Source organism: Ailuropoda melanoleuca, chromosome 6 (genome assembly GCF_002007445.2).
Source record: "Ailuropoda melanoleuca isolate Jingjing chromosome 6, ASM200744v2, whole genome shotgun sequence".
NCBI classification, from domain to species: Eukaryota; Metazoa; Chordata; class Mammalia; order Carnivora; family Ursidae; genus Ailuropoda; species Ailuropoda melanoleuca.
Genome location: NC_048223.1, coordinates 28,366,667 through 28,380,929, shown reverse-complemented (window position 1 = coordinate 28,380,929; position 14,263 = coordinate 28,366,667). Strand labels below are relative to the sequence as shown.

Sequence of the window (14,263 nt, the reverse complement as noted above, 5' to 3'; positions counted from 1 at the left end):
CTTCCACAAGAAAAATGATGCTTATCTGACCATCCATGAATGCTTTGCATTCATCATCAGACTGTAGCTATGTTGTACATAATATAGCATATGCATAATATAGCATTCAAGAATTGTTTTCCCTTTTAAGTAGGAGTTGGTAGCTTTTGAATAGTTTTTGGAATTCCCTATAATTGAGTATTTGTGTCACTGGTTATGTTTATCTTTATAGCAAACTATATGCCTTCTTTTAAAAGCAGAAGGTTTAAAGGGGATTAGAAATAAGGAATAAAATGAATATAATTTTAGTCTGTTTTATTTCTTACTGGGGAAAAAAAAATTTTTTAAAACCAGTAGTCTCCAAAGTGGAGTGCATGGGTGGAAAATGATCCACGAAAATTATATAGAAGGTCTACTTATATTTTTATTTAAAAATAAGAAAAATTTAGCTTTATAATACTTACTATATGAATTTTACTATGGAAAACCATTAGTAATGTAACACATAAATGGGTATAGAGCCATTGGGTATTCTCAATTTTATTAAAATTTTTTTTTATTGTCTATAATAAAATTTGGATACGTTTGTTTAAAAGCATAGATATTGAACCACTAAAGATTTTTGGCCATTAAGAGATGACTATATGAAGGTCATTTTTTTTTTTTACCAAGTCTTTTACCAAATGAAACTATAAATTAATATCGGTTTAAAATATTGATGTAAGTTCCCTTAATCCTGGGTCCAGTTCCTTATATTCATTCCTAAATATATTTTGTTATTCATTTATTGATCTAGCTTTCAAGTAGCAAACTGATTTCAAGGGGGCATAAGATACATTTGGGGAAATAAATCAAGGAACACTTACAAGCTTGTGCATTGTATAGATAAAATATTTTTATTCATGTACAGTTTTGGATATCAAGCAGCTTAATGTGTATTGGGGTGGGAAAATTGGAATACCTGCATTTGAAAATATTAAATGTTCCCTTTGTATTGATAAATGCTTTTGTGAAGAAAAAACAGGCTTAAAATGAACTTTATGTAATGAAAACATGTTAGATTTCAGTATATCCAGTGCCCTTCAAGAATATTAAACTCTTAGAATCTTTTAACATTTTTTGTTATAAAACAGTTTTTGCTTTACAGCATTGGAATGTATTTGTGTCTGATAAAGTGACAGATGTTTGTCAGTAGATTCTTTGGAAAGATATGTCCTGAGGCCCCAGTTCTGATTTAGTCCTGACGCTGCCAAGGTCACTGGTCTGTAGGATCTTCAAAGTAGTGTAGTTTAGGAGTTGATCTAGTAGGTAGATTGACTTCACTTTATTTGAAGTGGGTTAGGAGCGTGTTGAAATGACACTCTTACCTCACTTACCTATTTGTCTATAACAAACCTCCCCAAACATGAAACCTGTAAAACAGCAACCCCTTATTTGTTCATAAATTGGTGGCAGTTGGTACTAAGCTTAGCTGGGTGGTGGGTGGTCTGGTCTCTTGGTTTGGGATCTTTCATGTGGCTACAGTCATCCATTGCTTTGGTGGGGGCAATATGTCTTCATTTCCATGTCTGGGAAACTCAGATCAGATGACTGAAACAGCTGGGGCAATTGGCTCCCTTCTCTCTCTCTCTCCATGTTGTATCTCATTCTCAAGAAGGCTTATCCAGGCTTACTCAACAGCTTAATCTCAGGGTTCCAAGAGGGTTAGAGAAGCTGCAGGGTCCCTTGAGATCAAGACTCAGAAGTCACACAGTGTCACTTTGGCTTTATTCTGCTGGCTGAAGTAAACCGTAAGGACATCCTAGGTCCAAGAGGAGGCAATGGATTCCACCTCTAGACGGAAAAATTGACTACATGGCCAAGGGACCTGCGTCAAGGGATGGGAAACGTTCTTGTGGCTATCTTTGCAGATAATTCACCATACATTCCAAGATTTAATCTAGTTCTTTCTAATGCCTTGGAATTTCTTGGAATAGGCATAGCCTATGTTGTGGAAATTTTGTGCAGTAGGAAGAAACTTCTTTCCTTTTATCTTTAATTTTTTAACAGCCTACTGATCCAAGTAGGGGCTGGATCATAAGCCCATTGGGAGAAAATCCTTGGTGGACTTTATTAATAGCTGCTATTCCAGCTCTGCTTTGTACCATTCTCATCTTTATGGATCAACAAATTACAGCTGTAATCATAAACAGAAAGGAGCACAAATTGAAGGTAATTTTAAAATTTTGTGTCAGGTTTTGTAATTTCTTCAAGGGTTTGAAGTGTTTTCGTAATGACTGGAGCATTAAAAGATGTGAGATGAAAGTTAATTTCTTCTCTGTTTATAAAGTAATACAGTATTGTAACCTAAAAGAACAGTTTAGACTTAACAAATAATTCATGTTCATTTCACTTTTCAGAAAGGAGCTGGCTATCACCTTGATTTGCTTATGGTTGGTGTTATGTTGGGAGTTTGCTCTGTCATGGGACTTCCATGGTTTGTGGCTGCAACGGTGTTGTCAATAAGTCATGTCAACAGCTTAAAAGTTGAATCTGAATGTTCTGCTCCAGGGGAACAACCCAAGTTTTTGGGAATTCGTGAACAGCGAGTTACAGGGCTAATGATTTTTATTCTAATGGGCCTGTCTGTGTTCATGACTTCAGTACTAAAGGTAAAATCTCTTTATTGCAATATTTTAAAATCTTTTTTGTCAAAAAATTTATACTCGGTTGTATGAAAATGAAACATGAAAATATCTAAAATTAGTTTCATTTCCTGGAATTTACTTGGAAAATAATATTCTGGTATATGGTGTTTAGCATAGTAGGCATTTCAGTGTTATATGTGTCCATTTTAGAAATATGTAAAATGATAGTATTAAAGACTATAGAGTTTTGGAAGGAGTTAATTCATGGCTTAGTTATGATCTAAAAGAATAATATACCAGGGGATTTTATAGGCATCTTAGAGGAAGTAATAATGAAATATGATTTCATAGTTATTTGACCAAAATTTGAAAATAATTGCTATTAATTAATTAAATGTATTCTTTCTGATCATCTAAATGAACTAAAGGTAGTAGAGCTCATTAGAAAACAAAACAGCCAATATTATAAATGAATCATGCAAGAAATTAAACTTTATGTTAAGTATCTTTTAGTCACATCTGGTCTTTATTATACATATCCTAATGAATCTAGCGATTAAAAAATACAACAATAGCAAATATAGCTAAGTATCTAAACTGAAATTTTCATTGTGGAAGAACTCAACTCTGTTTTTTCCCTTGGTGTTTTAGTTATTGCAAAGAAAACTATAAAGAGTTGTGTACATTTATAAATTGGGGAAAAAACTTGGAGGGTGTATGTATGTTATTAACTAAGAAAAAAAATTAAAGTTAAATACCAGAATTCTTTGGCCTTCATCTCATCAGCTTTCTAGTAACTGACTAATTCACCAGATATTTGTTGAGTACTTACTGGGCTATTAAGACTGGGGAAATAATAATAAATAGGATATATTATTGTCTACTTTTCAGAACTTGGCAGTCTGGTTGGTGGAACAGATAGGTAAAGGGGCAATTACTGCATTGTGGTGAGTGTATTGTTAGAAGTACTTGGCAAAGGAGGAGAAAGATTTAGTGCGCTCTTATGGGGATATTGTCCCCTACTAAGGAAGGTTGCCTTTAAAATTTTTGAAGTATTGACTGTATATAGGCAGAAAAATTCAAATAGAACATCAAGAAAGCCCTAAAATGAAAAGTTAGTCTCCCTGTTTTCCCTTACCGTCCAAAAACAACTCTCCAGGGGTAAACTCTTTTTAACATCTTTGTTTTTTAAGTTATATTGGTGGTTACAACCCTTATAATTAATAATTTTAATTTTAATTTTCTCTCAAAGTTTCTCAAAGTTGAGTCTTAAGGACGACCTCTGGGAGTCCCCAAAAGCAAAAGTATTTGGGGAGTGTGTCCTCAGTATTCCTTTGAAGAACAGAAAGGGTCCTAAGACTAAAAAGCTTGGGAGCCTATCATATAAGGTCAGACGTTTTATGAGGATTTAGCATACTTAGGTGTCCACTAGCCAGTCTTCCTTCCATCACCTGCCTTTGGTTGACTGTGTTTTTAGTTTTATTGTAATGGTTACCAACATTTGCATTGTATGCCGTATTTATAATTAAACTGTCCATGCTTTTTCTGTAAGTTAGATCATAAAAATGTAAACCCTCTGGGAGCACATAGTCAGTATTATGATGATACATATATGTTCACTGAGGACTAAGCAGGCTGATCTGCCTGCGTGGAGGCAGAAATAGACCTTATATCCCTAAGCTCTTGTTGCTGCTTGAAGAGTAACTGCCCAAGCCTTAGGGCCCAATAAGTTGTCTTAGCACCTGTTACCTTCCCTTACTTTAAAGAAAAGAATTGCATATACCACTTCCACTTTTTCTTACATCTTTTTTATATTTTATTTTTTCATTTTTTGCATTGCCAAAGGAATTCCTAGAGTAATTTTTTCATATGTGGTGCCATGGGTGGTAAACTTCCAGAGTTCTTTCGTGTTTCAAATTATTCTCACATTTGATTGATAGTTAGGTATACGTACATTTCAGTGTTCAGTATTGTTTTTCTTTGAGTCTTAAAGTCGTTGTTTCCTATACACCAGTGGTCCTAATAATATGTCTGATATCTGTTTGGTTTTTGTAATTTCAGAGGTATTTTTTTCCTTTCTAGAAGCTACCAAAATTTCCTTTTTACTCCTGGTGTTCTGAAATTTCACTGGGATATTTAGGTGGACAGATGGATAGGGACTTTCATTCACCCTACCACTCTCACTATGGGCCATTGTTCTCTGGAAACTTGTGCTCTTTATGGGAATTTTGGGTCAGTGCTTATTTTTTCTCTTCTCTCTGTTAGCTGTTTCTTCAACTTCAGGTCGACAGATATTAGACCTTCTGGATATGTTCTCACATTACTATCCTGTGCCCTCACTGTTTATGAAAATTTCCTGTTTTTCTTAGATCTCTTTAGTCTCATCAAAATCAATATTACAAAATTAATTATTTTGATAATTATATCTTTAAATTTCTAGAAGCCTTTTTCATTCTGATTATTTACTTTCCCTAGTATTCTGAAGTTACTTTATGGATAAAATATTCTCCTGAAATTTCCTGAGGACATTTATTAGATTTTTAACTTGTTTTCTTCTCTTCCTGTAGTACTTTTTCCTCCTGGGTTTCTTAGGAAGGACATACTCAGTTGTTCAGTGGAGAGTGAATGTGGTTTTCCTCTGCAGCTGTTAGGTCTTTTTTCTTTACAGGTCTCTTTCTTGGTGTGAGTGCTGCTTGTGGTTTTTGAGTAGGTGGATGGAGCCTGTTAATGGCTTTCCTGTAGGATGCCTAGGCATGGTAGGGAGGCAGTTGGGATCCTTTAACTGCCAAAGTAATAAGGACTTTCTTTGGGAGTGGAGTTCAATGATTTTATCAGTAAATGGTACTATTGTATAATAGCTACTATATGGTAGTGATAGCAGTGATAATGGCTCATGCTTTTAAAATTTTTTTTATTAAGTTTTTATTTTAATTCCTGGCTAAAGTTTTATGAATGATTGATATGTGTTGTGTGCTTTTCTGAGTATTTTAGTATTTGAAATCCTTTAGTCTTCGTGCAATCTGTTACGGGAATGATAGCATAGAGAGGTTAAGGCTCAAGAAAAGCTTACCTGGCTTCCTAAACCAGGCAGTCTGATTGTAGTGCTCACATTCTTTTTTTTTTTTTTTTTTTAANAAGGCAGACGCTTAACCGCTGTGCCACCCAGGCGCCCCTGTAGTGCTCACAATTCTTAACCACTGAACATTTTCCCGTTTCAGGAAGAAACATGTAGAAGATAGTTTTTCAAGGAGGCTGTTGTTTATCAGCATTTTTCTTATTTATAGAAAAGTTATGTCTCATCACTGAAAGATCTTTTAATTCTGTCTCCATATGTACTCACTATGTTTTTGTGTATTTTATTGCTATGAAATTGTTTTAGTTGCATGGGTTCTAACTGTGGTCCTTTCACTTACAGTTTATTCCAATGCCTGTCCTGTATGGTGTTTTCCTTTATATGGGAGTTTCCTCATTAAAAGGAATCCAGGCAAGTCTTAAGTAGTTAATGATTTGGTAGAAAAACTTAAAACATATTTTAAATTTGCAAAGATTGTTTTTATGATGGTAGTGATGTATTCTCAACTCTGATATTCTGGGAGGCAGGTTAGCTGATGACTTCAAATCCACGTTTTCCAAATGATTATTGCTTACTACACATTTTTCCCTCAAGAATGAGATCATGAAGGAGATCATCCTTACCTGCTTTTAATAGAAGCCAATGAAAGGCCCTGTAACTATCGATGAAGACTAGTATAGTAAGAGAGGGGGATGTTGAGGACTGGAATGGTTAATACTTGCCATTTGTGCGGTCCAATACAGTTTATAAAGCCTAGTACACAAATTATTTTCTGTGATTCTCAAAACAACATTGTTAAGCAGGAAAGGAAGAAATATTAATATTGTCATCTAGGAAACAGAAATAGAGGGACTTACGGACGGTTCTTAACCAAGTAAGCAATGGAGCCAAGGTTAGAACCCAGTGATTTCCCTACTCTCTTGGTCTTGTTTATAATAATTCCTGGAAAACAACCTGATAAAATTTATTAAAAAGTTCTTCATGTAAAACATGTGGCTCTGAAAGCACGGTTAGCAGCACGTGGCCACCTCCTGTCATGGAAAGCATATTGTCTGATGTTGCCAACTAATGTTGGCAAGGCTTCTCAGAGATAGCATCTTCATTTTTTTCAGTAGTCCTGGGTCTTCCCTCCACTGGTCAAGGAATGATCTCATCAATTCACTACATTTTCTTTTTTTAAATTTTTCTTTTATAACTTTCTTTTACAAGTTTGTGAGATCTTACTACTGGTTTATAAATGGGGAAACTAAAGTTCAAACAGACTAAGGAATTTGCTCATAGTTTCCTTTTTGTTGGGTGAAAGTTTAGTAATTGTTACTTCAGGCTGTTTTATAGAACTGATAATGTTAGAGTTGGAAAGAACCTTGGAAATTGTTGCTCTTTTATTGTACATATTAGAAAACAAGGTCAAAGAAAGTAAATGACTTGCGCAGTTGATTATAGCAATAAATTTATTTATTTTAATCCCCCAAATTAAGACATTTTGTGGTTTGAGCTTTCTGATTAAATTAATTGCATTAGTTTAGAATGATTGCCTTGATTTTTGCCCCCCTCCTTGGGTCCAGATGTTCTGTATTGAAATATTCTCCTATACTATCAGAACATATCAAGGAAGTTATAGTTTAAATCACAAAACTCTAAGGTTATATATAATTTCCTAAGTAGCAGAAATGATACTTTTGTTGAAAACTTTTTCTTGCTTTGTTTTGTTTTCCATTCAATACATAGTTTTTTGACCGTATAAAATTATTTGGAATGCCTGCTAAGCATCAGCCTGATCTGATATACCTTCGTTACGTGCCTCTCTGGAAGGTCCATATTTTCACAGTCATTCAGCTCACTTGTCTGGTTCTTCTGTGGGTGATAAAAGCTTCAGCTGCTGCGGTAGTTTTTCCCATGATGGTAAGGCTTTTTTTTTTTTTTTTTTAAACTTTTTCAGCTTTGTCACTAGTTAATAAATCTCCTGTGTTTTTCAACAGTATTTTACTGACATTTATCTTAGTAGCATAATGTGGTAATGTATTAGTAATATTTATATTTGAGAAAGGGAATAGCCCATTTTAAGCACCTTAGGTGTTTCAAAATAGGAATTGGCCCTTTTGTAGCTTTAAACCAGTTGCTTTAGAAACTGAATTTGCTTTTTATTTTCTACATTTTTGTTTGTTTTTTAGTCCTTGGGCTATAGAAGGCTGTTTTGTATTTTTAAACAACTTTAGAATTTAGGACATTTATGGAATGAAGATGATAACCAGATGTAAAAAAGCAAAGCAACTAGAACAGCATAGTTCTTTAATAGAATGTTTCAATACATCTTTCTCAGAAATTCACAGAGCTAGAAGTTCAAAAATAATAAAGATTTTAGATGATATTAATAAAACAATATCGTTCACTAAATTATCACAGAATATTGCATTTTGCAAACAGAATATTCATCCTTTTGTACATTCCATGTAAACATTGGTTACGTACTTGGCCACAAAGAAAATCTTAAAAATTAAAAAGCTATAAAAATTATGTAGGTAATTGCATTCCCTGATCACAAATAAATTAGATTACAAATGAATAATGAAAAACACTAAAAAAAATCTAAAGTATTTAGACATTAAATGCTGAAATAATCCCTGGGTTGAAAACTGGGTTAAAAAAAATATTGTAGGTATTGCAGCAGAGAATTTTTAATAAAGTCTGTGAGTTACACCTAAAATTCATAAGGAAAATGTATACCCTTCACTACATATATTATTCAAGAAGACTTTAAAAAATGCAACCAAATTTTTTATTTGTAAAAATCAATAATGAACAAACTCCTTCCAAGCTTGAGTAGAGAAGAAAAGAAGAGAGCAAAATAGACAAGATTAAGAAAGAGAAGAGATATATAATCACAGCTGTGGAAGAGATTTGAGGGGCTTTATGAAAATACTACATGAAACTATAGAAATAAGTTTGTACATCTAGACTAGAGGTTGACAAACTTTATTTCTGTAACGTGTCAAATAGTAAATATTTTCAGCTTTATAGGTCACAAGATACATAGGCACTTCTGTAACAGGAGAGAAATTTCCACAATTTCTTATTGGTGAAACCTAAAAAGTAATTGTACAGTTTTTTAAAATGAAAGACTACTAATGGGAAGAATGGAATTCTTTTCATTTGGGTTAATAATTCACTTGGCTGAGGTTCAAAGTGTTCCCTATCATCAAATCAACTCCAAATGTGCATCTTTAAAAGCTGTTTGAGGTCACAGGCCGTAAAAACAGGTAGGGCCAGACTTAACCGAAGGGCTGTGGTTTGCCTGCCACTGATCTAGAGGAGATGGATTATTTCCATTCTCTACGTACATTTTTAAGAATTGACCCAAAGAGAAATATAAAACCTATGGATCTGTATAACTCCCTTGCATACAAGAGACTGGAAAAATGGCCAAAGAGCTGCCTTTGGATCACAGGCCCAGCTGAGTTTTAAAGAACAGTTAATTCCAGTACTTCTTGAATTATTCTAGAAAAGATGGAAACATCTGCATTTTTTTCTCATGAAACACTAGCAAGATCTTAATAACAAAGCCTAGTAAAGTTATACAGAAGAATGATGGTGACTTCTCACTAATATAAGTGCAAAAAACCCTTAAGATATTAACAAATAAATTCTCAGTGTTTCTATAAGTAATATATCATGATTAAATAGACTGTGATACTTCAGCAGCAAGGAAGAATTTCCAATATAATTAAAGATAGAAAGTTATAAAATTATAATCATTGTGAATAAAAATTTGTAAATGAGTTCTAATATAGGGAAGCACAGTATTACTGTTATTTGATATGAATTGAAGGTTCTAACTGTGATATAAAAATAATATAATATTTGTTATAAGGAAGAGATAACATTATTTGTAGATTCTGTGATTGCCTGTTAACTCAAATGACTCAAATGAAAAAAGACTAAAAGTCCTAATAGAATTAGAATTTTGTTATAGTGGGTGGTTATAAGAAAACTCATTGGCTTACCAAAAGAAATTTATTATATGATAACTTTGGATTCTGGAAGTTTGAAATCAAGGTGTGGATGAGGCCATGCTGTCTCTGTAACCTGTAAGGGAACCCTTTGTGCCTCTTCCTAGCTTCTGGTGGTTTGCTGAAAGTCTTTGGCATTGTGTTGCAACTGTGTAACTCCAAATTCCCACCTTGTCATGTGGTGGTCTGTGTGTCACTGTGTCTTTATATGACCATTTTATAAGAACACTGGACATACTGTATTAGGAACCCACCCTACTCCAGAATGACCTCATCTTAATTATATCTCCAACAACCCTATTTCCAAATAAAGTCATATTCTGGGTACTAGGGGTTAGGATTTCAATGTATCTTTCATGGGGGACACAATTCAATCCATAATAATGTTGAAGTACGTAAAATTAAGACCTGAACAGATAGGAAGATATGTCATGTTCTTTGTTTTGCATACTTAGTATTGTAAAGATGGGACTTCCAAGTATGAATTTTATGAGTTTTATTTGCATGTGTGTTTGTGTGTATTCAGAGAGGTTGTTGTCAGTGTGAATCAGATAATTTTAAAGGTTATAGAGAAAAATAAATGCCGGAGTCATAGATAACAACATGGATGGTAGACATGTTCTGTATCTTGTTTGGGTGTGGATTCCACGAATATGTATGTTTGTCAAAAGCGCCAAACTGTACATATGATATTTTTCTATTTTACTATATATAAATTGTTATATTAATGAAAAAATAAGGATATAATAAATACCAGAGGAATAACAAAACAAAGTTAATTAAGAATTCCTGGCTGGGTCCGGGGTGAAGGACTTGATTGTTCCTGTGTTGATATCATGCCATTGTGATAACTAAATATTTAAAAATTGCTGTCAAGTCAGTGTAGCTAACACAGTATGGAATTGGCATGGGAATAGACAAATCAGAAGAATAGACTAATAGAGTCCAGAAATTTATCAGAATATGTGAGAATTTACCACTTGAATACCATAAGCAGTTCATTTCATTAAAGGTGATCATTTATTCATCTATGTGGGAAAATTTAGTATGTAGTCTTAGAAGATTTGACTGTGTGTGGGAGCTAAGGTTGTTTCTGTAACCAATACCATATTCAGAAAGAAACCATAAATGAATTGAAGATTTAAATGTTAAAATGTAGTAGAAAGTTTTGAAAAATATTTATATAGTCCAGTGATTGAGGGTAACTTTTCAAAGAGGATAGGGAAACCCAACTGTAAAGGAAAGATTTATTTGACCACATGATAAATTAAATGTTTTATATGAACATTAAAATCAGATTGTGAACTGGGAGAAAGTATTTGTAGCATATAAGGCAGATAAAATGCTTCTGTCTGAACTACACAGAGCTCTTATGCATTCATGAATAAAAGTCATAAAAATTGAAAGCCAGACAAAAGATAGTAATAAGGAAAATGGTAAGAACAGAAGAAACCCAAATGGCCAATGAACATTTGAAAACATCTTCAACCTTACAGCAGTGAAAGGTAAACAAATTAAAGTAATGGTGTCTCTTTTTCACATATATAATGGGGAAGTCTAAACCTAATATTGGCAAATGAGTTCTCTAATGCATTGCTTAAGAGATTTTTAAATTTACATCTATTTAGGAGTGCTTGGGTGTCTTAGTTGGTTAAGCATCCTACTCTTGATTTTGGCTCAGGTCATGAGATCGAGCCCTATATCGGGTTCTGTGCGTGGTTGGAGCCTGCTTAAGATTCTCTGTCTGTCTCCCCTCCTCCCACGCACACTCTCAAAAAAAATAATATCTGCCTATATATATAATGTATATCATTTAAAGTCATAAAAATTAATAATCTTGTACTGTGAAGATACCATGCTTAATCTGCTTTATAGTTTTATGCAGAATGCAAGGGGTTTATATAGGAAGAGGTTAAAAATGCCATTTCTTTTGTATGTTTTCTTTGAGCAGGAAGCTTGAGAGAAATAATTGACTCAGTTTCTTTGAAATAAGATGGTGTGTGAAGTGATTTTAATTTTTTTTTTTAATTTATTTACTTTATTAGAGAGAGAGAGAGAGTGAATACACATGCAGGGAGGGGCAGAGAGAAACCTTTAACAGACTCCTTGCTGATCGTGGAACGCAAGGCCGGGCTTGATCTCATGATCCTGAGATCATGACCTCAGCCTAAACCAGAAGTCCGGACCATTAATCAGCTGCACCACCCAGGGGCCCCTGAAGTGATTTTTAAATAAAATACATGAAGTACTTTTTTGTTTGTTTATGATTTGATACTTTTTCTCTTTAAATGATATAATTTATGTATTTTTAGATGTTTTTTAATAGTTTCTCCCCAACTTTTTAAAGGTTCTTGCATTAGTCTTTGTACGCAAACTCATGGATCTATGTTTCACAAAGAGAGAACTTAGTTGGCTTGATGATCTCATGCCAGAAAGTAAGAAAAAGAAAGAAGATGACAAAAAGAAAAAAGAGAAAGAGGTAAAAAGACCAGAATTTTAAATTTATGCTATTCACTTGTTTAATATTTCGTACCAAGTAGCAGGCACTCTCGTGGTTACTTTACAGGAATCAGCTCCTTTAATCCTCCTAAGAACCTTATTATTATGAAGTGTAGATGCTTCTGTTATTCCCAGTTTACAAATAAGAAAACTGAGGCAGAGGTTAGTAGGTAACTTGTTCCAAACATTAGCTCTTATCATTTTACCAACTTAAGTTGCCCCTCCAAAGCGCTGACCCAAAAATAACCTTTTAAAAGTTACATATCACGTGTGCACTTAATTTTAACAGAGAATTTAGCAGTGTTTAGAGCATAGTTAAAGCATAAGTAATGAAAGCACATCACATAAGCACATTTTAGTGTACATTTTAATTTTAACAGCATTTAATAATCTGACATATACATGATGACAAAAAAGGACTTTAATTTTTTTTTTTTACAAAAAGTACTATTAAGCTCTAGTCTTAACATGCAGTATTATGTACCATTAGTTAATGTGTATACAGAGATTTACATGAATATTTTATTCTGAATTTGATTTTTTTAAATAACCAGCACATGCTATTACTTAGTAAGAAGGAAAAGTAGTCATTGAGCATTTAGCACAGATGATTATATTGATTTTAGTACCCTACTCAGTTTTCCCATTAAGAATATTGCTTGAAAATCAAAGGTAAGAAGAAAGATAATACATTTTAAATATTGTGGTCCTGTTTAAATAGAGATCTCAAAATTACTTTTCCCCCTAATTTTTGAAAGAAAGCAGCATAATTTATACTTTATTATATTGCATAGTATTTATGGAAATGCATTTATTAAAACTTTACAGGCAACTGGGTTTAAGCCTTGGTATTTTTGTCATAGTTTGGATTGATCATTCAGTGCTGATTTATGGCAAAATTACTAGTTTTATGTTTATTTTTTAACAAAAATTATGACTCTTTAATTAGGATACTAACTGGAATACTAGTTTGAATTGAGCCTCCAAAATTTTTAAAAGTTTTTTTTTTAAACTATATTATATATGTAAATGTTTATGAGCTTTTGGTGAATTTTCAAATAGGATTCAATTTATTTATAAACTACGTAGGTTGAAATTACCTGTTTATTATTTTCTGTATTGTTAGAATACGGTTCAGTGTATATAACAGAAAACAAGCGTAATGGAGGCTTAAGCACAAGAGGTTATGCTCTCATGTAGACGTCTTGGGAAGAGTGAGTGATCTAGTGTGATGGCTCCACGGAGTGGTCTGGAGCGCCTGTACTGCTGTCCTCCCAACTTCCGCACACAGTTTCCATTCTCAGAATCACCTCATAGGTCAGAATGAATGCTGAGCTTGAGCTCTCATGTTAGCATTAGAGATGGCAGGAAGGAAAGGGGTGGGGTGAGAAAGCAAAATGGGCTCTCCCCTGCTATCCTATTTTTTAAGAAGTTTTTCCAGAAATGTCATCCAGTAAGTTCCACTTGCATCTCATGGCCACGTGAAGTTGCAAGGAATGCTGGGAAATTTAGCTCTGGTTTTATTATTTTTTTAAATTATTTTTTTAAAAAGCTGGGCATACTGCCACCTACAAATAGTGGGATTTCTAGTGGTAAGAAAGAAGACTATATGCTCTCCCAGTTCATCCTGCCCTGCCCCCAGTAATTATGATACCATGATTTTTGGTCTTGTCTCTGGTAGAAGTTATTCTCTGCCTGGGGTGACATTTCTTCTCAGTGTTCATATTTCAGTGTTTGAGAAATTTTTGATTGTCAGAATTAGATGGGCATCCAGTGGGTAGAGGTCTAGGGTGCTATTGGACATCTTACATATACAGGATTGCCCCTTACTACAAATAATTGTCTGGCCCTAAAGGTCAGTATTGCTGAGATTGATAAACCTTGCCTTATCCAAATGAGGTTTTGCTTATATTGTCTTGTAATGAAAGCTATCAGATTTCACAAAATTTTGTCTCTTATTATGTACTAATAATTGATGGTAACATTTATGTAGTTAAATTGATTTTAACATAGTATTCCTGATTAACTTGAATAAAAGTTACCATTTAAAATTTAGCCTTTACAAGTGGTTGTTCTCT

At 33.6% G+C, this 14,263-nt stretch overlaps 1 protein-coding gene across 10 annotated transcripts in view; it reads left to right on the top strand.

The window, feature by feature from the left end:
* Positions 1-14,263, top strand: part of SLC4A7 (solute carrier family 4 member 7) — a 108,147-nt gene that overhangs the window by 84,337 nt on the left and 9,547 nt on the right. For 9 of the 10 annotated variants that reach the window (XM_034662099.1, XM_034662095.1, XM_034662096.1 and 6 more), the window contains 5 exons: positions 2,029-2,190; positions 2,379-2,630; positions 6,022-6,090; positions 7,408-7,581; positions 12,034-12,165. In XM_034662099.1, coding sequence (XP_034517990.1) covers positions 2,029-2,190; positions 2,379-2,630; positions 6,022-6,090; positions 7,408-7,581; positions 12,034-12,165 — 789 coding nt within the window. Of the gene's footprint in view, positions 1-2,028; positions 2,191-2,378; positions 2,631-6,021; positions 6,091-7,407; positions 7,582-11,051; positions 11,987-12,033; positions 12,166-14,263 lie in introns of those variants that run through there. The other variant, XM_034662101.1, reaches the window with a different exon arrangement.